The sequence below is a fragment of the Peromyscus eremicus genome, chromosome 4, assembly GCF_949786415.1.
Source record: "Peromyscus eremicus chromosome 4, PerEre_H2_v1, whole genome shotgun sequence".
NCBI classification, from domain to species: domain Eukaryota; kingdom Metazoa; phylum Chordata; class Mammalia; order Rodentia; family Cricetidae; genus Peromyscus; species Peromyscus eremicus.
Genome location: NC_081419.1, coordinates 28673999 through 28696082, shown reverse-complemented (window position 1 = coordinate 28696082; position 22084 = coordinate 28673999). Strand labels below are relative to the sequence as shown.

The window sequence follows — 22084 nt, the reverse complement described above, 5'->3', positions numbered from 1 at the left end:
ATAATGGGGGGGGGGACCATGATAATCTATGCAGATACAAAAAGCACCTACAAAAACATCTATACCAAAACTCAGAAAAATACAAAAACGGGTTAGAGAGATGGCTCAGTGGTTAAGAGCACTGGCTGCTTTTCCAGAGGCCCCAGGTTTGGGTCCCAGCACCCATAAGGCAGCTCACAACTAGGCTAGCTAGGAAGGAGGACCCTAGGAAAGACGCAGGGATTGTCTAGTGATGGAGAAATGGATGAGATCTACATGAGCAAACTGGGGGTGGTGGTGGGGGTAATGGAGGGCAAGGGATGGGTGATGAGAGCTTAAGGGAGCAGGAGGTTCGAGCTGAAACGAGAACAGAATGGGAGAGCAAGGAAAGAGATACCATGATAAATGAAGACACCGTGGGAATAGGGAGAAACAGAGTGCTAGGGAGGTTCCCAGGAATCCACAAGGGTGACTCCACCATAGACTACTGGCAATGGTCAAGAGGGTGCCTTAGCTGGCCTACTCTGGTGATCAGATGGATGAATACCCTAACTGTTATCATAGAACCCTCATCCAGTGACTAATGCAGAGATCCACGGCCAGGTCCCAGGCGGAGCTCCAGGAATCCAATCCATGTGAGAGAGAAGGGATTCTATGAGCAAGAGATATCGACCATGACTGGAAAAAGTACAGAGACAACTAGCCAAACTAGTGGAAATGCATGAACTGTGGACCAATAGCTGAGGAGCCCTCATGGTACTGGACTAGGCCCTCTGGATAAGCGAGACAGATGTTTAGCTTGAACTATATAGGGGGCCCCCAGGCAGTGGAATTGGGACCTATCCCTAGTGCATGAGCCGGCTTTTTGGAACCTAGTGCCTATGGTGAGACACTTTGTGCAGCCTTGGTGCAGGGAGGAGGAGCTTGGACCTGCCTCAACTGAATCTACCAGGCTCTGCTGACTCCCCATGGGAGACCTTGCCTTGGAGGTGGTGGGAATGGGGGGTGGGCTGGGGGGGAAGGCCGGGGGGCAGGAGGAGGGGGGACAGGGGAATCTGTGGTTGGTATGTAAAATGAATAGAAAATCCTTTAATAAAAAATTATTTTAAAAAAAAGAAATGGAAAAAAAAAAACAAAAACAATAAAACAACTGTGCAACTCTAGTTCTAAGGAATTCTTTTCTTCTGTGTCCGTGGGCACCAGGCACACACGTGGTATGCCCAAACACATAAAATAAAAATAAACATTTTTAAAAACTGTTTAATACAAGAGAAGTTCTTCCGTTTAGTACAGGGCATTACAAAAACTGATAATATCATACTTAAATATTCAGTGCTTTTCTCCTAAGATGAGGAGAGAGACAATACTCATTGTTTACCTAATGCCTACTGGAGGTTTATGGCATAATCATCAGGCAGAAGGGAGGGAAGGAATGGAAGCAAGAGGGAAAAGGACAGACAGACAGACACAGACACACAGAAAGAGGGAGGTTAGGGGAAAAAACTAATCTGAACTTATTTCTGAAAAGATAACAATTCATTCTCCAGTGGTTTGAGACAAGCAAGACAACTTGCCAGACACTTAGCGCAGTCTGATACACTTGCTATGCATCTCTGAGGTCTTAGAATTATCAAGCTCCGTGCACCACTACAGCTGGCTTGAATCTTCCTTTTCACTTAGCAAATAGTTCAACCGTATAATCTTGAATTCAAATCACACCTATTAATTCCTATCTAAGAATCTGAAACAGGGCTGTAGCCCAGTGGTAAAGCACCAGCCTAGCATACATAAGGCCCTAGTTTAATCTCCAAAACTTGTACTCCTGTGGGTGAGTGTGTGTGTGTGTGTGTGTGTGTGTGTGTGTGTGTGTGTGTGTGTGTTTAAAATGTCATAACCAACCCAACCTTTAAGTCTTCTATTTACAAAATCGGCATTCAAAGAATTCAGACTTAGTAAGAGTGATCTTCCAGTTCTGAGTAAGCACATCCTAGATCATCAGCATTTGCAATGAAGAAAATCCAATCATGGCTCTCAAACATTTGTGAGTGTCAGGATGATCTGAAGGGTCTTGTTTCAACACACTCTAATAGGAACTTCAGAGTCTCTGATTCAGCACATCTGGGATGGAGTTAGACAACACATATTTCTAACAAGTTCCCACAAGATAATGATGTTGGGGGTTGAAGCTACACTCTGAGAACCACCAGTTTAAGAACCACTCACTTAAGGCACTACAGCTCATAGCATGTGCTCCTCTGTAATCACAAAACTTCAGAGTAAACGTTCAGAAACTTTCAAAGCAATCTGGCAGTAATTTGGTGTAACCAAATGTTTAAAATATGTGGTCTCATATTTTCTATCTCTTTTATTAATTTTCTAGTAACATTTTCATTGTATTTGACAAAAGTATAGCCATAATTTTATTAAAATTAATGTTTATAAAAATATTCTTTAAAATATCTGGAGAATATCCACTTCTCTGGTATTTTTAACCATACACTGCTTTTAAAGGTAACATTATACACATCTCATTAATTTTTGCCTCCTTAAAAAACATACAAGTGCTGAGTGGTGGAGCACGCCTTTAATCCCAGCAGAAGGCAGAGGCAGGTGAATCTCTGAGCTGAGGCCAGCCTGATCTATCTACAAAGTGAGTTCCAGGACAGCCAGGGCTACACAGAGAAATCCTGTCTCAAAAAAGAAAAAGAGAAAAAAGGAGGAGCAGGAGGAGGAAGAGGAGGAGGAGGAAGAGGAGGAAGAGAAGGAAGTGGAGGAGAAGGAAGAGGAGGAGGAGGGAAGAAACATTTTAGCTTGAAATAGTTACATTATCAAATTTTGTTCTTTCTTTTAATGTATATTTAAGGGTATTTATCAAGAAAATTAAGTGTCCATTTGCAATAAATTCCCTTTAGACTGAAGACCAGGGTAGAGATTTTTCTTTCCTGGAAAAATTTTAAGTGACACATTTTAAGTGACTCAGAACTGAGTCATCCACAGCTTCTCTTTTGATTATAATTACCTGGGAGGTATATGAAGGCAAGGCAGGCAGGAAGGGACTTTAATGCAGTGAGTTACACTATAGGCATAGATGGAAAGCCGGAAGCAATCTCACTGTGTGGAAATGTCAGAAGCTTTAACATTTTGAACAATTTGACTTATAGATCAACATCTGAAATACCCATTATGTTACTTTAACATTAACTTGCTTCCCTTGATAACGTAACAAAATATTTACCCTTTGTTACTGTACCCAACTTTCTGAAACCTTGTTTGGAATCATGTATTTCCTAATGCTAGTAAGAACATAATCCTCAACACCAACATTACTTTAGAAAGGTGACACAAACGACATCCATGTCATTTAGTCTAATCATTTACTCAACAGAGAAATGAGCAGAAGACTCAAAGCAAGTTATTGACATTTGGTTGTTTAAAAAAATAACTTATTTGATGGTGAATTTATGCATTGATTTCTACTTATTTCTGAAATTATCTTTCATTCCTTTAACACTAAGAGTGGACAGACAACCCCATACAGTATTTCAAGACCTACATTTAAAAACAACCAAGACTTATGGCCTGGGGAGATGGCTTAGTGGGCAAGTGCTGAACAAGCATAAAGACATGAATTTGGACCCTCGGGATACTACACAAAAGCCAGTTGTGGTCATGTGTGCCTATAACCACAGTGCTTGGGGAGGCAGGGGAGGATGAGAGACAGAGGCTCATCCCTGCTAGCTGGCCAAGCCAACCTAACCAAAATAAAGGAGCTCTGTGTCCAGTAAGACACCCTGTCCTGAGGGGTAAGGTGGAGAGTGGTAGCACAGGTGCTTCTATGCAGGTGCAGGCACACTCAAACACACCCACTACACACAAACAAAAAAGGATTTGGAACAAAAACCAATTTTGAGCTGGATCTCAGGGAATTTGAGGCCAGCCAGGACTACAGAGTGAGACCCTGTCTCAGGGAAAAAAGAAGAAGAAGGAGGAGGAGGAGGAGGAGGAGGAGGAGGGAGGAGGGAGGAGGGAGGAAGGAAGGAAGGAAGGAGGGAGGGAAGGAAGAGACAGAAGGAAGGGAGGAGGAAGGAAGGAAGGAAGGAAGGAAGGAAGGAAGGAAGGGAAAGAGAAGGGAAGAAAGGAAGGAAGAAAGGAAGGAAGAAAAGAAGGGAGAATTTTAATCAAGAATTGTATTACTGTGTAGATTGGTCCCCCACAGACTCATATATTTGAATGTTTATTTCCCAGTTGGTAGACTGTTTAGGAAAGGTGTGGACTTGTTGAAGGACTTGTCACTGGAGGTGGGCTTTGAGGTTTCAAAAACCCACAACAGGCCCAGTCTGTGTGTCTTTCTTTCTCTGTCTCTCTCTCCCTGCAACTAAACTCTCAGCTACTGCTCTACGCCAGTGCCATGCCTGCCTCCTGCCACCATGCTTCCAACAATGACGGAAATGGACTCACCCTCTGAAACTGTAAACAAGCCTCCAATGAAATACTTTCTGTTATTAGCTGCCTTGGTCATGATGTCTCTTCACAGCAGTAGAACAGTAACTAAAGACACTAGTGTGAACAAAGATGAAGAACAGAAGGTACAGCTAGCAGACTACCTGACTCACCAGGTGTGGTGGTTTGAATGAGAATGGCCCCTACAGGCTTATGTTTCAATACTTCCTCTCTAGTTGGTGGGACGGTTTGGGAATGTTCTGGACATGCCCAGAAACCAGTCTCCCAGGTGATTCTAGATCCTGTCAAATTGACAATTAACTTTAATCACAACACTCTCCATTATCAATATTACATCATACTTTTTAATTAAAAAGTATTTTTATAACTTTTTACAACCTTACAACTACCCCTAAAACAAAATGTATCAAAGCTTTCATGTGTTCTATAGCAGAAAAAACAAAACAAAACAAGTTCTGCTCTCCAACCAAACATTCTCAAATCCTAATGAGCATTTGAACGACCTAGGGAATCTTTAAATAAATAACAGAATTACATTTAAAAGTGCACATTTTGATTCTCTATCCTTAGGATGAGATCTGATAACTAATATATTAAACTTTCTCCCAGGTAAGACCAAATCACTATCCCAAATTTTTGCATTACAACATTTTCAACTATATAAACACCTCAAAAAGGTATCATTATGTTAGAAACACTATGGAAAACAGTTTGACACTTCAAACTTTCATATAAAATTACCATTACCTGGAGCCGTTTCGCTCAAGGCACTTAGTTACCAAAAGTCATTATTCTTAGAGCAACTTTAATTTTTAACAGCCAATGTCACCAAACAGGCTACTACTGTACCACAGCTATAAAAAGGAATACTATTCAGCAACTAAAAAAGGATGAAGCTTCCTTTCTGGAGAGAGAAGGCTTTTTTGAAACAGTGTTTCACTATGTTTCACTGGCAGGTCTGTAACTAACTTCAAATTTGTGGTGATTCTCCTGCCTGTCTCCTGAGAGATGAATGTTATAATATGTATGGATCTTAACAACAATTAAATGCTGAATAACAATAGGCCAGAGAGGGTTAGAATGTTCCATTTATATAAAACTCTAGAAAAGATGTCATTAACCTCAAATAATGGGAAGACTGTTGTTTATTTAAAACTCATGGTAGAAGAGGGAGTGCAAGAACACTTAGAGTCATTTATTCTGACTGTGGCAATGGTTTCACAGGAGTACACAAATGCCAACGCTATCCAATTACATAACTTAATATGTATACTATGTCAAGTATACATAAATAAATGTATCATTCAAATACTAAATTCTGGCTTAAATAGGTTATTATATACAATATAGGTATATGTTGTTAATTCTTTGAAAACTCCATATAGTACTCAACAAGTATGCCTCAAATAAGAACATAAGAGCCTTGTCTTTTCTTTTTTTTTCTCAAGACAGGGTTTCTCTGTGTAGTTTTGGTGCCTGTCCTGGATCTCTCACTCTGTAGACCAGGCTGACATCGAACTTAGAGAGATTCATCTGGCTCTGCTTCCTGAGTGCTGGGATTAAAGGTGTGTGCCACCACCGCCCAGCAAAAGCCCTGTCTTTTAAGAGGTTGTGGTTGGTAGGTGGGTGACTCTGAACGTCATTTAGTATTTGGTACCAAGTTGCCACTAAATACGTGTATTGTAGAGTAAAATAGCCAGTGTGGCCGGGCGGTGGTGGCGCACTCCTTTAATCCCAGCACTCGGGAGGCAGAGGCAGGCGGATCTCTGTGAGTTCGAGGCCAGCCTGGTCTCCAAAGCGAGTTCCAGGAAAGGCGCAAAGTTACACAGAGAAACCCTGTCTCGAAAAACCAAAAAAAAAAAAAAAAAAAAAAAAAAAAAAAAAAACCAGTTGTGGATGATCAGGTGTCTGATGCCACTTACCAGGAAGAGAAACCACAATTTGGAGAGCCAAACTGGCGTTAATAGCTACAGCTATGAATTTTGTACTACAAAATATAAAATTGTGGTAGATATCTTTGCAGGAATCTGTCCCAGTCTTTAAAGTCCCTTTCTCTCCCACAAATGGTATGTCCATCAACCATTCAATCATCAATCACCTCATTCTACCCAAAGTCACAGTTAACTGAATCAGACTAGATATGTGACCTGAACTAGCCACTCATATTCCATCTCTCAGTAATTTAGAAGAATGAATTACAGAAGCTTTGAAGTGGGCACATTTGGTCAAGAATATGTCAAAGCTCTGTTAAGACCCTTTGTAGATAATAAAAATAAATTAATTTTTGAAAAGAGTAAATACTTCATTGCTAAACAGAGTTCATTCCAAGAAAGCTAGGATAGTCCAGTTTCACAATATTCATCATTAGTGAAGGGGAAAAATCATGTGGCAAATCTCCAGAAGCAAAAAGCATTTAAAAATATTCAACACTCATTTACAATAGACATATCAAAGACTTTATATACACATGTACATATTTTATGCACCACATAACATGTACAACATATAGTATTTTGTTATTAGTATGTAGAGTAATTGTTTTCTTTTCCACATCTATAAATCAATGAAGAATAATCTGTATCATATTTAATGGAGAAACACTATGTATGATATTACAACACAACATTGGCATCTACAAAGTTCACACTCAAGAACCACACAGTAGGAACTAGAGAAACGATGGCTGAGCTGTTAAAAACACTTCCCGTGTTTCCTAAGACTGGGATTCAGTTCCCAGTACACCTATCAGGCGGCTCTTCAACCTCTCACTCTAGACCCAGAGAATCTAATACCCTCTTCTGGCCTCCATAGGCACCACACACATGTGGCATACACTCCGACACACATACAAAATAAATTAGCTAATTAAAAGAAAAATAAAAACCACACAATAGAATTACAAATAAAAATCTCAATTTAAAGAAATGTATGGTTTTTATTTTGGAATACAGTCAAAGCTACCCTTGGCTGCATGCCCAGGCCATGGGTTGTACATACTTGCTTGGAAACAGACATTCACATTAATGTCATAAATAAGGATGTTCATTATTCTCCACAATTTTTCAACATGGAGTTAGAAGTATTTACTAACAGAATTCAAAAGGAAAAAAAAATTGAGGCCTAGTGTTTGAGAAGCTAAGGTAAACTATCTCTATTAACAGATATCTAAACTCAGTAACCCAAGCAAATCAATGCAAAACCTAGTACAATTAGGTAATTTAGTAATGTGAATATGAAATTAATATATAGCTTGGGCTAAAGAGATGGTTCAGTGATCAAGAGCACTTGCTACTCCTGCAGAGAACCTAGGGTTGGTTCAGAGCACCTCCATCAGGCAGCCCACAACTGTCTGTAACTGTCATCCCAGGGAATGCTCTCTTCTGGCCTCCAAGGACACCAGGCACACACAGGATGCACAAACATATGTGCAGGCACTCACATGTACACATACAAAAATAAGTATGTTTAAAAGAAATCAATCGTGTTCATAAATACAATGACAAGTGGAAGAGAATATTGAATTGCCATTTACAATAAAAAAAAAAACACATAAAACTCCTGCAAAAAAAACCCAACAAAAACATAAAAAAAAAACAGAAGAAAAACATCCCTCAAAGATAAGCAGACTTCAGCAAATGAGACAATCTATGTTCTTGAATGAAAAGTCAAATCCATAAATGTATCAATTCTCTGTAAGTCGATTTATCAGTGTTTGCTGAGTCTCAACAAAAATACTGTGGTTTGAAAGAAAATGGCCCCCAAAGGGAGTGGCACTATTAGGAGGCATGGCCTTGCTGGAGGAAGTGTGTTACTATGGAGGTGGGCTTTGAGGGCTCATGTATGCTCAAGCCACACCCAGTGAGACAGACCACTTCCTGTTGCTTTTGGATCAAAATATAAGGACTCTCAGCTCTAGCACCATGTCTGCATGAATGCTGCCTTTCTTCCCACCATGATGATAATGGACTAAACCTCTGAAAATGGTAAGCCACCCCATTTAAATGTTTTCCTTTCCAAGAGTTGTTGAGTCAAGGTGTCTCTTCACAGCAATGGAAACCCTAACTATGACAAATACCAACACTATTGTCTAGATTTTGGCAAAATAATTATGAAGTTCACATGGAAAAATATGCAATAATAAGGTACTTAGGAAATCCCTGGAAAAGCAGAACAGTGAGAGGCAATGGTGAAAAGCCCTATAAGAGGTGAAATAAATAATAGAATGTAATGATGACATTATAAAACAACAATGAAAGCAGTAAACATTCTGCTCAATGAAGCAAAAGAGAAAGTTAGAAGTTGGGGGGGGGGGTGCTCCCACACACCTATAACCCTACAGTCTAGGAGGCTGATAGATGAGCAGCATAAGAACCCTATCTCAAGAAACTCAAAAGGCCCCAATACCTAAGACACTTCAGACAAAAGATGACTTTATTATCTTCTCTGAACAACTGGATTTGGGGGAGGGGTGGGTACTGGAAAGTTTAGGGGCTTGGGATATGACTCAGTGGTCTAGGACTAGGTCTAGCATAAGCAAAGCATTGGATTTGATCCCAGCACAAACAAACAAAATAGCACATACTAGAAGAAACCATAGAAATTCCATACTAGAGAGAGGAACCCTAAACTTTAATTACATAACTAGAAGCATTTATTTTTTTAATGAGCACTGGTGTTTTGCCTGCATGTATGTCCTTGTGAGGATGTCAGGTCCCTCTAAAACTAAGGGGGTCCCCTTACACAGTTGTAAGCTACCATGTGAGTGCTGGGAATTGAACCCAGGTCTTCTGGAAGAGCAGTTGGTGCTCCTAACCACTGAGCCATCTCTCCAGCCCCCAGAAGCATTTTTTATTAAGAATAAATTTAATGCATGTTAATACTTGTCAATATACAGCAGATTGACAGTAAATTCATACTCTGAACCACCACCAAATTACGTCAGTGCCACAGAGCCCACAAGGGTTTAATAAACATGTCTACTTTTAGTCCCTTTGTTTTTGAGAACCACTATTCATCCCAAGCTCAAGTTAGACCAATGATCCAAATACAAGCTGCCTTGTTTCTATACCACCCATGTCATAGGCTTCAGAGACTAGACTAACCCAAAATGACAAGACGTCACAGACTCAATGGAAGAGATTCTTTTCTCAGATTTTCAATCTAACAGGAGCAGTTTAAAAAGCACAACAAAATAGGCATCTGTTCCCCTCTCTCTTATTCAAGGGATACCTATATGGAAAGAGGCAAAGACGGCAGTACATTCACCCTAAAAGCCAACCATGAACTTCTCAAGGTGGGTGAGATTCAGGGATCTCTGTTTCTTTTCCACACTTTTCTGGCATATTCTGAACATCTTTCCCACACACACAATATTGTTATGATGGAGAAGTAAATAAGGATGCATGAATCTAATCTGGAAATCCAAAAGGATGCAACAAGTGGAAAACTCCACACCTGTAGCTCACAATGTTCAAGTTAATACAAGTGACATGCCACTATAAACAAAATGAAGTTTACAAATCCATATGATCAGCTCAACAGATGCAAAAAAGGCACTTATGAACATTCAAATCTTTATAGACAGACTTCTATATGAACTAGGTTCAGAAGGAATAGACAGCAATATTTAATGGTAGCCTAAAATAAGCCAACCACTATCACTATAAGGAATGAGGAAATGTTTAAGGCTTTCACATCAAGATCTGGAACAAGACAAAAGCACCCACTTTCACTGCTTTTACTCAACACAACACTAGATGTCAAAGTAATCAGCCAAGAGAAGGAAGTAAAGAGTATCTAAACTGTCACTCTACAGATGACATGACCTCATACACAAGAAGCCCCAACTCCACCAAAAAACTAGACTGTATCAAAACTGCAGAATATAAAATCAACAAAACAAAATCAATAGCGTAACAATACACCATTAAGTACCTAAAGTACCATTTACAACAGCTACCAAAAAAAGAAGAAAAAAAAAAAAAGAACCACAAAACAAAATGCCTAGGACTGAATATATTTAATGAAAGAAAAAAACATCTCTCCAGTAAGAACCATAAAACACTGATGAAGAAATCCTGCAATAAGAAAAGTGTGTGTGTGTGTGTGTGTGTGTGTGTGTGTGTGTGTGTGTGTGTGTTTATATATTAGAGGCTGGAGAGATGGCCCAATACTACTCTTGAAGAGGACCTGAGTTTGGTTCCCAGAACCCATGTTTTCTTACATTTTTCTGTAACTCTAGCTCTAGAAGATCCAACAAATCTTCTGGCCTCTTTGGGCACCCCTACACATGTGACATATGTACGTACAGGCACATAAAGAAAAAAGAAAAAAGAAAAAAGAAAAAAGGGGAGGGGGCTATCCTGTATTTAGAGTCCCTAGACAAATGGCATTAGATCACTTAGTCAATCTTCATTGTCAACTTGACTAGATTTAGCATCACCATGGAAATAGAGCTATGACTTTGCCTATGAGTTTTCAGAAACTGAGTGGAGAAGAAAACCATACTTACCTCCAGCATTCTTCTGTGCTACCTGGCTAGTCACAATGTGACCAACCACCTCACGAAGGTAGCTGTGCACTATTTCTCCTTAAATCATGAATCAAAAATAAACTCTTCCCTTCATAAGTTGTTTTTGTAAATTGTGTTGTCACAGCAGGAAGAAAAGTGACTGGTATACTTGGTAATGTCTTAGAAATGAAAATTCTTAAGCTCCATATTAGACCCACTGGGGAATGCAACCCCAAAAGTTTGTTTTAATAAACCTTCCAAAGAATCAGACACGTGGTAGGTAACATTTGAGAATTACTGAACCAAACCGTTACACTACTTTAGGGGTATTACAGAAGTCCTGACCAGTCCTGCTAAGTGGGTGAGCTACCTCACATGTCCTTCTACCAAGTACTGTATGTGAACAACCTTATTTGCAGTCTAGGAAATCAGCCACTGTGCTGTATGGTAAAGTACAATCAATGCATCTCCTATACGACAGGCAAGCAACAAGGTTTCCTATGACATCCTTCATACATTTCTTTTCCTCAGGAATCATAGATCACCAAAATAGTCACAGAAAATAAGGATCCTCAGAATGAATGAGAAAATAATAATAATCTTTTAATTGCCCTAACCTCAAGTAAATTTAACATCTCCTTCCGTTTTACTAATGTAGTCAATAGTAAGAAGTAGTTCTAGCAATACTAACAAAAATCATAAATCTTTTCATGTCATGTTACAATGATACTTGACAAAATACTGTTTCTACCCTTCACTACTTCAAACTTAACCAGATCTAACTCCACATCCTGTTTTAATGTTAATATTATCTCAATTTTTTCCAATTTAACTTCCCTATGATCTTGTATATTTAAGGTATCATTCTGAGAAGTTTCATCAGACTGCCAACAGAATTCATAACACAAAAAAGCTGGGACTCCCTAGATAAAGGGTCTCACATCAAGTGTAACAGCCTCCATTTGGAAACAGAGGGAATCATTTCTTAACTAGCCAAACTGGAATGTTACCAGAAATTAATGAGCTGTGGGCAGATGTAAAAACTTTTTATTTTGCCTGCAATAGTCACTACGGATTGAATTGTTAATAATGTTCCAGCTGAAAAATATTACACGAATAAAATACGTAGCATAGCTACCCTCATCAATTACCCTGTTTTCTAAGTATGTTAACACTGAAGCTCACTGGAATACCAAACTGTCTTCTTCGTCCACTCTTCTTGTGTTTACCAACCACTGAAGAGGTTGTCATCACACAAACTATTTTCTCTCATGATTATGTATTCAGCTAATCTTTAAAATAAAAAAACTGAAAAGCAAATGCAAATACTCAACTATTAATTTAGAACCCAATACTGCTTTAGAAGTAGGTAAAAGTTTAGTTCTCTTAGCCAGTAATTTTAAAACTAAAATTAAAATTTTAATTTTTAAGTCAATTTAACAGTTACTCTGTCACAAAACAGAGAAGGAAAGAGAAAAACATACATTATTTTGTTTGTGCTTTTGAAACTAAACCTTTCAAAAATAAAATATTTTTCAATTGGCAGGAAAAAGAAAAAATAGGAAACTGTAGGAAAGAATGTGTTTGGGAATACTTTATATTTTAGTCTTCCCATTCCTTCATACTTTACTGTATTGCTGAAAATTGTTCATAAATAACAGTTGTTATCAAGCAGTATATGAGGCAAATTTAAGTCTTGCCAAAAATAAACTCTTAAATTCTAAAACTATCCTCTGAGGTGTTGATGAGATGGCTCAGTGGTTAAGAGCACTTGCTGTTCTTGCAAATGACTGGAGTGTGGGTCCCAGCACCCACATGGTGGCTCGTGACCACCTGTAACTCCTGGTCCACAGGATCAGACATTCTCTTCTGGTCTCTGTGGTCAACCACACATGGACCCAATTTACTTACATACATGCAAATAAAACACTCATACACACTAAATAAAAATAAATCTTAACAAAAACTACCCTTTGGGATAGTTATCACTTAACTTTGTCCATGAGAAGAGGCAAAGGCCAAGGTTATTTTGTCAACAGTACTACTGACCACTCTTGTAGTTCAACGAAAAGTCTTACACCCTTTGCCCAAGGAAGGTAGGGGTGAGGAGATGATACACTGGCAAATAAAACCAACAGGCTGATTCTCACTCTGCAGCCCTCTGATTTCAACACATATTAGTTAGGGGAAAGAAGCCTAAAAGTGGATGGCTAAAGGAAATGCTGCTGAGGAAAATCTGCAAGTGACTACCATTTACTTTCACAATATTAACTCCACAAAGAATAGCCCTGTTCCATTTACATAGTACAGTTGTGTTCTATTTATACAGTACAGGCAAGGCAAATAATCAAAGACTAACATTAAGCCAAAACTCAAATAATCGTAAGAGACCTTCTGCCATCTGTACTGGCCTCCCTCGTGACTTATTCCTATCAGTCATTCCTCCTCTACTGGTCCTATCATCTTTTACTATTTCTCCACTTACACTCTACTTGAAATGAAGATGCAGAGCTGTATGCTCAGTCATACAATCAAACTCAACCAAGTAGCTATGACCATGCCAATGCCTATATTACAAACCTTCCATCACTTAAAGTAAACATGACAGAAGTTCCTGTTGGCTATCCTGCTTTTGTATATATATAAAAGATAATAACTTTCTGATGTCAATTAGCCTAGTTGGGAAAGTGTATATTCATTCTCTCCCCTCATACACAACATTCATACTCATACAATTTTACACACAACCCCAAGAGACATGAGAACACTGACTAAAACACTTAATAGCAATGATAACAGCAGTAAAGATAGTGTAAGAAAACCAAAGCTACGGAAATACCCAAAATATAGAGTAGACTGCTCTATCCTTTTATAAGCAAGTATCAGATAGTGAGTAAGCATAATTGATTCTCATTTAAAAAGTACTCCAGGTCAAAACAATGGCTGAGAACTGCAGCGTTCAATCTTCTAAAGGGGTATTCCTAATACTCAGAACCATATTTGCTAGTTCTCTTCATCTAGTTATGTCTGGACTGTTAAACAGAATGGAAATTCACAATGCAAGTAATTTTTACAGCCAAAAGTCATCTAAAGCTCAGTCGAATTCTATTTCAGAAATAAGGAAATTAAGGGCCAAGAAGGCTCAATAACTTCTTTGGATCCCAGAAATTTATACCTTACAATTCTGTAAAGTATAAAGGATTAGCTTTCTTTAAACAAATTTTGGAGATTTACTTTAAGCTCATTAAAACCCATTTCAATTTTTATGGCTTGTAAAAACTAAGTACATGAATTTACTACGGGTCACATCATAGATTTTTAAAAAATTAGCTGGGAGATGGTGGTGTATGCCTTTAATCCCAGGAGGAGGCAGGCAGATATCTTTGAGTTCGAGGCCAGCCTGATCTACAGAGAGAGAGTTCCAGGACAGCCAAAGCTACACTTAGAAACCCTGTCTCAAAAAAAACCAAAATAAATTAATTAATTAAGCTTCCTAACTGTTCCATACCATCAGTAGTAGCTGTTTGATCGACCTCCTGTCTAGGAACAGACTACCTCTCTAACTACCAGACTTAGAGACAGAAATCTCATACAAGTCAGCTGGATACCACATTCAATATCCCAAGAATCTAAGTATTTTCAGATTGAGAATCAGTCTGTCACTTTTATTTGCCTGAATATCTCCTCACCCAAGAAAATGAGAGAAACCTAACAACGATGAAAATGAGGGCTGGTGAATGAATGGCTAAGAGGGTAAAGATGCTTACTGCTAAGCCTAATGATCTGAATTCAACTCCCACACCCATAGTCTCAAAAGTTGTCCTCTGACCTCCACACATGTTCCAGATTTTTCACACACACACACACACACACACACACACACACACACACACACTAACTGCAATTAAATGTTTAATTAAAAGATAATAATACCTGATAGTTAGTGAATGCTTCCCTCATGCCATATTAACTTTTCTAAATATACTATAATTCATCCTCCAAAAAACTGATGGAATCTCATAAATACTGGCATGTCCAAGAATGCAAACCTACATAGCCTGAACAGGGAACATGTACACTTAGCCAATATTGTTCAGAGCTTCTCAAAGATAATTAGTTATCAGTGATATCAATGTCAGTTGGTACTAAAGGGACTAGCATGGCCATGGTTCCTAGCTTTGACTACTCAACCATTCCTTGGAATCTTCCAGACAATTCCCAGAGCTCCTTAAGGTAACCAGCTTTGTTTTCTGCTACTTGAAATCAACAAAATCATCTCAACTGTAAATGTAAGATAGGGCCTCATTTTCAGAGAACTGAAACAAACATTTAAACTTATACCACAGACCAAGCATTCCTTTATATTTTTAAGGAATGTATGTACAAAAGGAATTCAGTTTCTTCAATAATACCATTTGCCTCAAGTCACTAATTTACCAGATGAAGCAATACAAAGGTGAGGCTCAAAGTCCTTAAGTCAGACACAGGACCTCAGTTTCTGACTCTAATGTATCTTATTTTAGATGGGTCATGTTGGACAAGTCATTTCATTTCTAAAGTGCTATTCTGTCCTCTGGAAATAAGACATGTGCACTTACATATCCTATTGCTATAATGAGCTCTAACCCCTGAACTTAACAAAGTTAACTTAACAAAGACCTGGCACACATTCAACACACACGTTAACATAATCTCAAGGTTACATAAGATGAGCAATCTGAGACTCAGAGAGAAGGTAGGCAGCTTCCCTCATTAAATAGCCACATGATGACCAGAACTAGAAAAGTTGACTCCAGAACCACATCAGAGAAATCTTTCTTCCAGACTACTCTATCAACTCCTGGGCCTAACACTCAAAGCTAGCTAGAATCTGGTATAGTTCTATGCTTTGTTCAATTTAACCTTCACCTCAACTTTTCTTCAATCACGTATCAAATATTTACTGCATTTCTACAAAATTTTAAACAGCATTGAAGATAGGAAGCATTCAGATAGGAAGAGTTAGAAAAGAAATAAGATGTCTACATATCCAGAAATAAGAAAAAGTTAAAAGAATAATAAGATTAGGAAAGAGCCCCACACTCTCCTAAATTTCGGATCAGCGACAGACGTCAGTTAAGAATGGATAATAAAGACAAATAGCCAAACGAACGGAAACACATGAAATATGAACCAATGGCTGAGGGGTCACCAACTGGATCAGGCCCTCTGAGTGGGTGAGACAGTTGATTGGCCTGATCTGTTTGGGAGGCATCCAGGCAGTGGGACCGGGTCCTGTGCTCATTGCATGAGTTGGCTGTTTGAAACCTGGGGCCTATGCAGGGTCCCTTGGCTCGGCCTGGGAGGAGGGGACTGGACCTACCTGGACTGAGTCTACCAGGTTGATCTCATTCTGTGGGGAAGGCTTTGCCCTGGAGGAGATGGGAATGGGGGGCGGGCTGGGGGGGAAGGTGAGGGGGGCGGGAGGGGGAGAACAAGGGAATCCGTGGCTGATATGTAGAACTGAATTGTATTGCAAAATAAAAATTAAAAAAAAAAGAGTAAAAAAAAAAAGAATGGATGATAAGAGATTCTGGAAAAACCTTCCTTTTGTCTACGTAATATCCATAGACCTTTCTTTAAATACCTTATGCTCAAGTATTGGCATCAACATACACTGTACAACCAACCTTGAAAGCTCAAATGGGGGGCAAGCAAGATGGCACACTGGGTAAAGACACTTGGTACAGCAGCCTGGTGCCGAGTTTGATCCCCAGACCCCACATGAAGGTGGCAAGTGAGAACTGATACAACAAAGTCGCCCCTACCCTCATAAGAACACCCTGGCATGTGTGCACTAGTCACACAAATATATTTTTTAAAAGAAAACTCAAAGTTCTCTTTCTGCATGAAGCCTCTAAACATCAGAAAGTTTCTCTCATGCCTCTCAACTACATTGACATTTAACTTTTTCTGACACACCCTGATGTCTGTCGTGTTACCTTAACCCCCTAGTTTTTGCTAACTTTCCCAATACTGTACATGATTTTACTTCAAATGACTCATTTTAAATTCCATGAAATCAAGACATGTATTTTCTCGAAGAACTAAGAATACCTCAGTACACTGGCTTATACATAACTTTTATATCCAATGTGTTTCATTTTTAGGTAACATTTGGCATACAGCACTTTGTTGAAAGAAATACTTCATATTTTTACAATATCAATTTACAAAACTGTATTTTATATTCTATTATAAATCATGAAAAACATCAGTGCCTAAGTTAATTCTGAAAAGATATTAAGACTCAATATATTTCTTCCCACTGAAATAACACTTAAAAGGCAAATGACAAAAATCAAGAAATAATAATGGGAAGAAAATTAGAAATTCAAATCAGTCCTGTTCTTTTTCTTTGAAAGTAAGCTAAAAGATGTAGTGGACACAGCTGTAATTTCAAGGGGAGAGGATGCAGGAAGACAGTGAGTCTGAGGCCAGCCTGGCTACAAACCAGGACTTTTGTCTTAACAACACTGTACATGTATATACGTAAGTATATGTATGTGTGTGTGTATATTGTGTGTGAATGCTGAATCATATGATTCATGTAGACTTTGGCTCGGGCATGTATAAAGATCTCTCTCACAGAAATCTGCCCATAATTATGAAATAGTTATTTAACACAGGACAAAAAATAATACTTCAGCTATACCTATGTGTTCAAAAAACAACTGAGTATCAAAAAAGTCCTCAAAATTAAGAGGAAAAACAGAGGTATCATATTTGGTTGTGTGCAGCATCAAAGATAAGCAACAAAAGATGGCTTCTACAACCTAGTTTTTGTTGAATTTTATATCTATGCACACGCAGAGAATGTACGTGAGTGAGCACAAGAGTGAACGTGCACAGAAAAACAGGTCTCAATACTGAAAAGAGTACTCAACAAACATTTACCAAGCATATACATTATGTGCCAGGCACAGTTCTAGGCACTTGGAATATATAATAAACAAAATCAGCAAAAGTCATGACAAAGATTATATTCTAACAAGAGAAAAATCTAAATAATAAACTAGGATTGTTTCCCACGAATTTCTTAATACTTAAGGTAACAAGCAGTCAAATATAATGGTGTCAATAGAAGCAGCAGCAAGATCAAGTAACTACTAATAAAAAAGAAGAGTCTGAAAAGCAAGCAGCAAAGCAGAGCAGAGGATACAGCTCAGTGGTGGAGTGCAGAACCCATGGCTCTAACCCAAGTGCTGCAAAAGAAAATAAAGAAAAACAGCCAAGCCAGACAGAATTAAGTGATGAAAAACAACCCGACTTCTTAATAACTTAATCGTCTGAGCAAGTCAGTATCAGTTCTGAAAGTTCTCAGAATTATAAAAATATATTATTTACAAAATTTCTAGTAAACATAATAGTACAGATAACTCTGGGTTCTGTAAGAATCCTAAATATGAAAGAATGGGGATCATGACAATAGGGTTTTGTGACAACTAAGGCAAGGGTTTGAGTTCCTGACTGCTGTTATCACTGAGACCTTTTAGGTTATCTATAAAACAGAAAAATGTAGCAACTCACAAGGCTGTTATTACTAGGACTGAGATAATTATAAACCAGGAAAAATTCAAATGTCTAGTAACAAGTACATATGGATTGTATATTAATTACAATATTATTCAGCAATAAAAAGGAATACATGATATATGAAACAAGAGAGACAATAATAGTATCATGCTGAGCAAAAGAAGCCCCATACACACATGTGTATCCTCCATTTACACAAAACTTCAAAATGCAATGCCAATCTCCAGTGAAAGCAAGTTGGTGGTTTCCTGGAATTATAATCCAGGGATTAGCTACAGAGGACAAGAACACTTACTGCAGTTGGAAATGTTTCTTATTCTTGGTTGTATACATTTGTGAAACCTCATTAAACTTTTATTGTAAACCGGTACATCTTCCTGAACTTACATCTCAGAAAAGTAGATTTAAAATTTTTATATTAAATATACATAGAATTCTTAGAACAGTATCTGAGATCCAAATATTCGACAGACAGTAATACCAAAAACGATAACTACCACTAGACAACAATAATGAAGAGAAGGCAGAACAACTGATAGCCGGATTTTCAGGTTTAGAGATAAAATGAATTACAGAGTTTTAGACTAAGCACCATGAGGAGCACTTCTGGGACCGACACAGGACAACTGGCAAACCTTAGACAAAAGACAGCCAACATAAGGAAAAGAAGAAAATGATGTAAAGACACTCACTCATGTGTCCAAAAGAAATGGGTAAAAGAAAGATGTGGCCAGCAAAGACAGCATCATGCCACCAAAAGCTAACAATATCTAAATTACCTTATCAAGACACTGCCAGAAGGTACCTCAAAATTGAGTTAATGACTACCTAAGCAAATTTTTCAAACACGACTAAGCTTTAAATCTTAGGTATAAAAGCTGGGCTTTTTTTTTTAATTGAAGGTTTATAAAGAGGCCCTATTTTATCTTCTACTGAAAATGTTAAGTCAGGTAATCAAACACCAAAGAGAAATGTGATTAAGTCAAAGCACCAACACAATGAGGTCAGAATTCGAGCAGCCAATCAAAGGCTTAAATGCATTTCCTGCACTATTAATAGTCAAAAGAGAAAACCAATCACAGAAACCTTCAGCTTTCTTTTGACAGTCACAGAAGCAAGAGAACCAATCCACACACACCCGAGGTTGACAATAAGGCGGGACTGAAGGTTCATTGAAGAAATTCTTCAGGGTGCAGTTACTATGAACTTCTCACGCAAGTAACAACACTCCAGAGTCGTAAACACTGTCAAATCAGAGGAAATTCAATCTTGGGTAAAATTTAACCCCTGGAAGAGGGAAACAGCGTTTCTGCCAAAATTTTACCATCCGGTCAAAAACACAACTGTCAATGTGGACGCACGGAGTCTTCAACTTGTCAATGGCCAGCTCGCATGCTACCTCCCCGGGCAGTGCGCCGGGCAGCGCGGGCCTGGAGGCTGGTTTCTAGCTCTCGGGACCCTTCCTAACGCCGCACAACCGAGCAGGGGCCAGCCCGGCAGGCAAAGCCCGCGCACGGGTTAGGGGACACGCTAACGCAGGGTCCGGCTCGGGAGTTGCTGCCCCGGAGCAGGGTTGCAACTGCCTCGTCCCGCCGCACCTCCTCCGGCGGGCAGCGCACACCATCACCCTGCTAGCACAGACAGACAGACAGACCATCATCACCCTGCCAGCACGAAGGCGTTCTCGTTTTGAAAGAGCTGTACGTTTCCTAAATCGTTTCAAAGGCGCTCTAAGGCACACACCAGTTTTCAAGTGTAATGACAATATCGCCTAGCCAAAAGACACCCCCACCCCACCCCAACCCCGACCCCCTTGTCAATCAATTAAAGCCCGCGCCCGGGAAATGTCTACAAGGTAAACAGAGGCCGTACGCCAAGTGCGGCCAGCGCATCCCTGCGCCATTCCCGGCCGCTGCTTACGGCAGGGCCCCCTTACGGCAGCGTAAGCGGCGCCGAGAGCTAATCACAACACTGGGACGCAACAACATGGCGGCCGCGGGCGGGCGCTGCGCCGGCCGACAGGTTTACGCTACTCCGCCGGCGTAGGGTCCCGAGCGCGCAGCGGCAGCGGCGCCCTCCAGCGAGCGTAGAGCGCTCTGTGAATGGCGAGGCCCGGCTGACAAAGGGGAGGGGGGAGGAGGGAAGGGGGGGGTAATAAACACTCGAGTCCCTACCGATTCCTCCTCCTTCTCCATCCCGGTGGGCATCTGGGGCACGGCCCGGTTGATGGAGACGCAGTCGTTGAGATCAGGCATGTCCTTGCCGCGGTAGATGGGCAGCGGTTTGGCGGCGTCCAGCGCCCGCGCTCGGAAGGAGAGTTTACTCATTGTCTCCCCGCCTTACAGGAACAGCCCGGGCGGCGGCGGCGGCGGGGCGGGCGGGGAGGGGGGGGAGCACTCCCGCCGCCTCCTCCACCTCCTTCCTCAGTGCAGCGCGGCCGGCCCGCTCCTCCTCCTCCTCCGCACTGCCCCCGGCCCCAGCATGGGCGCCCACCCCGCCCAAAAAAACAGCCCCCCGCCGCCCGCGGCCGCTTCCACACTCTAGATCCGCCGCTCGCCCGCCCGATCCGCTCCCTGCGCCATGGCCAACATGGCGGACATTACCACAGCGGCGGCGAGCGATCCCGGCAGCCCGCGCGAGAGCGCGCCCCCGCCGCGGGGACGCGCGTCGCCCTCTCCCTCCCTCCCTCCTTCCCTCCCTCCCTCCTTCCTCTCTCTCTCTCTCTCTCTCCCTTTCCCTCCCCTGCCTGCCCACCCACTCTCCCCGGCGCGGCTCGGCGCGGCCAGCTAGCCGGCGACAGCGAGCCGAGTCCCCGGTGACCCTCGGCCGGCCGCTCGGCACGCAGGCGGGGCGGCAGGTGCCAGGTGCGCTCGGCCCGGGAGCCGGAGCTGGCGCCTCTGCCTCCGCCGCCGAGCCGAGCCGAGCCGAGCGGCGGGCGCGCAGGGCTCCCTCGGGGAGGCGCGGCGCTCGGGACCGCCCGGCCCAGGGGGCAGGAGGCCGTCCACCCGGGGCCACCGGCCGGGCCGCCACTCGAACCTGCACTTGGAAAGCTCTGGGCTCCGGGGGCCGCCTGCTGCCTGCTTCGCGCCCCGGCTTTGCGCATCCCGGGGAGGTACCGAAAAGTCCGTGGCGTCTGCCCACGCCGGGAGGCACAGCCCTGCTGCGTCTCGCACCCTGAAAAATCGGGCGCACACACACACACACACACACACACACACACACACACACACACACACACACACACCCCTAGTCCAAAAGAGCGCTCCGAAGTTAGGCACCCTCGCCTTCACCGGGAGGATGCTTGGGGCAGCCACGAGGGTTCATAGATTGAGACTGCGGGGCGCAACAAGCCGACTTGCACCTGTCATCCAAACTTCCCTAGTTATTTAGTGGATGGTAGGTACTCTTCTCTGATTTGGAAAAAGGGAAAAAGAAAAGCCAATTCTTAAAGATTCCATTTGAAATCTGTGGCCAAAGCTAGATGTATGTTAAAATATATATATATATGTATTGGTTACTGTGACGACTCAAAGAGTTTAATGAAGTTCTTGAATCCAA

The 22084-nt window shown here is 41.1% G+C and overlaps 1 protein-coding gene across 2 annotated transcripts in view; it reads right to left on the bottom strand.

Annotated features, from left to right (window-relative positions):
- Positions 1-20903, bottom strand: part of Epc2 (enhancer of polycomb homolog 2) — a 115270-nt gene extending 94367 nt beyond the window's left edge. For both annotated transcript variants that reach the window (XM_059260450.1, XM_059260452.1), the window contains exon 1: positions 20701-20903. In XM_059260450.1, coding sequence (XP_059116433.1) covers positions 20701-20853 — 153 coding nt within the window. In that variant the 5' untranslated portion in view covers positions 20854-20903. The remainder of the gene's footprint in view (positions 1-20700) is intronic.
- Between the last annotated feature and the right edge of the window lie 1181 nt (positions 20904-22084).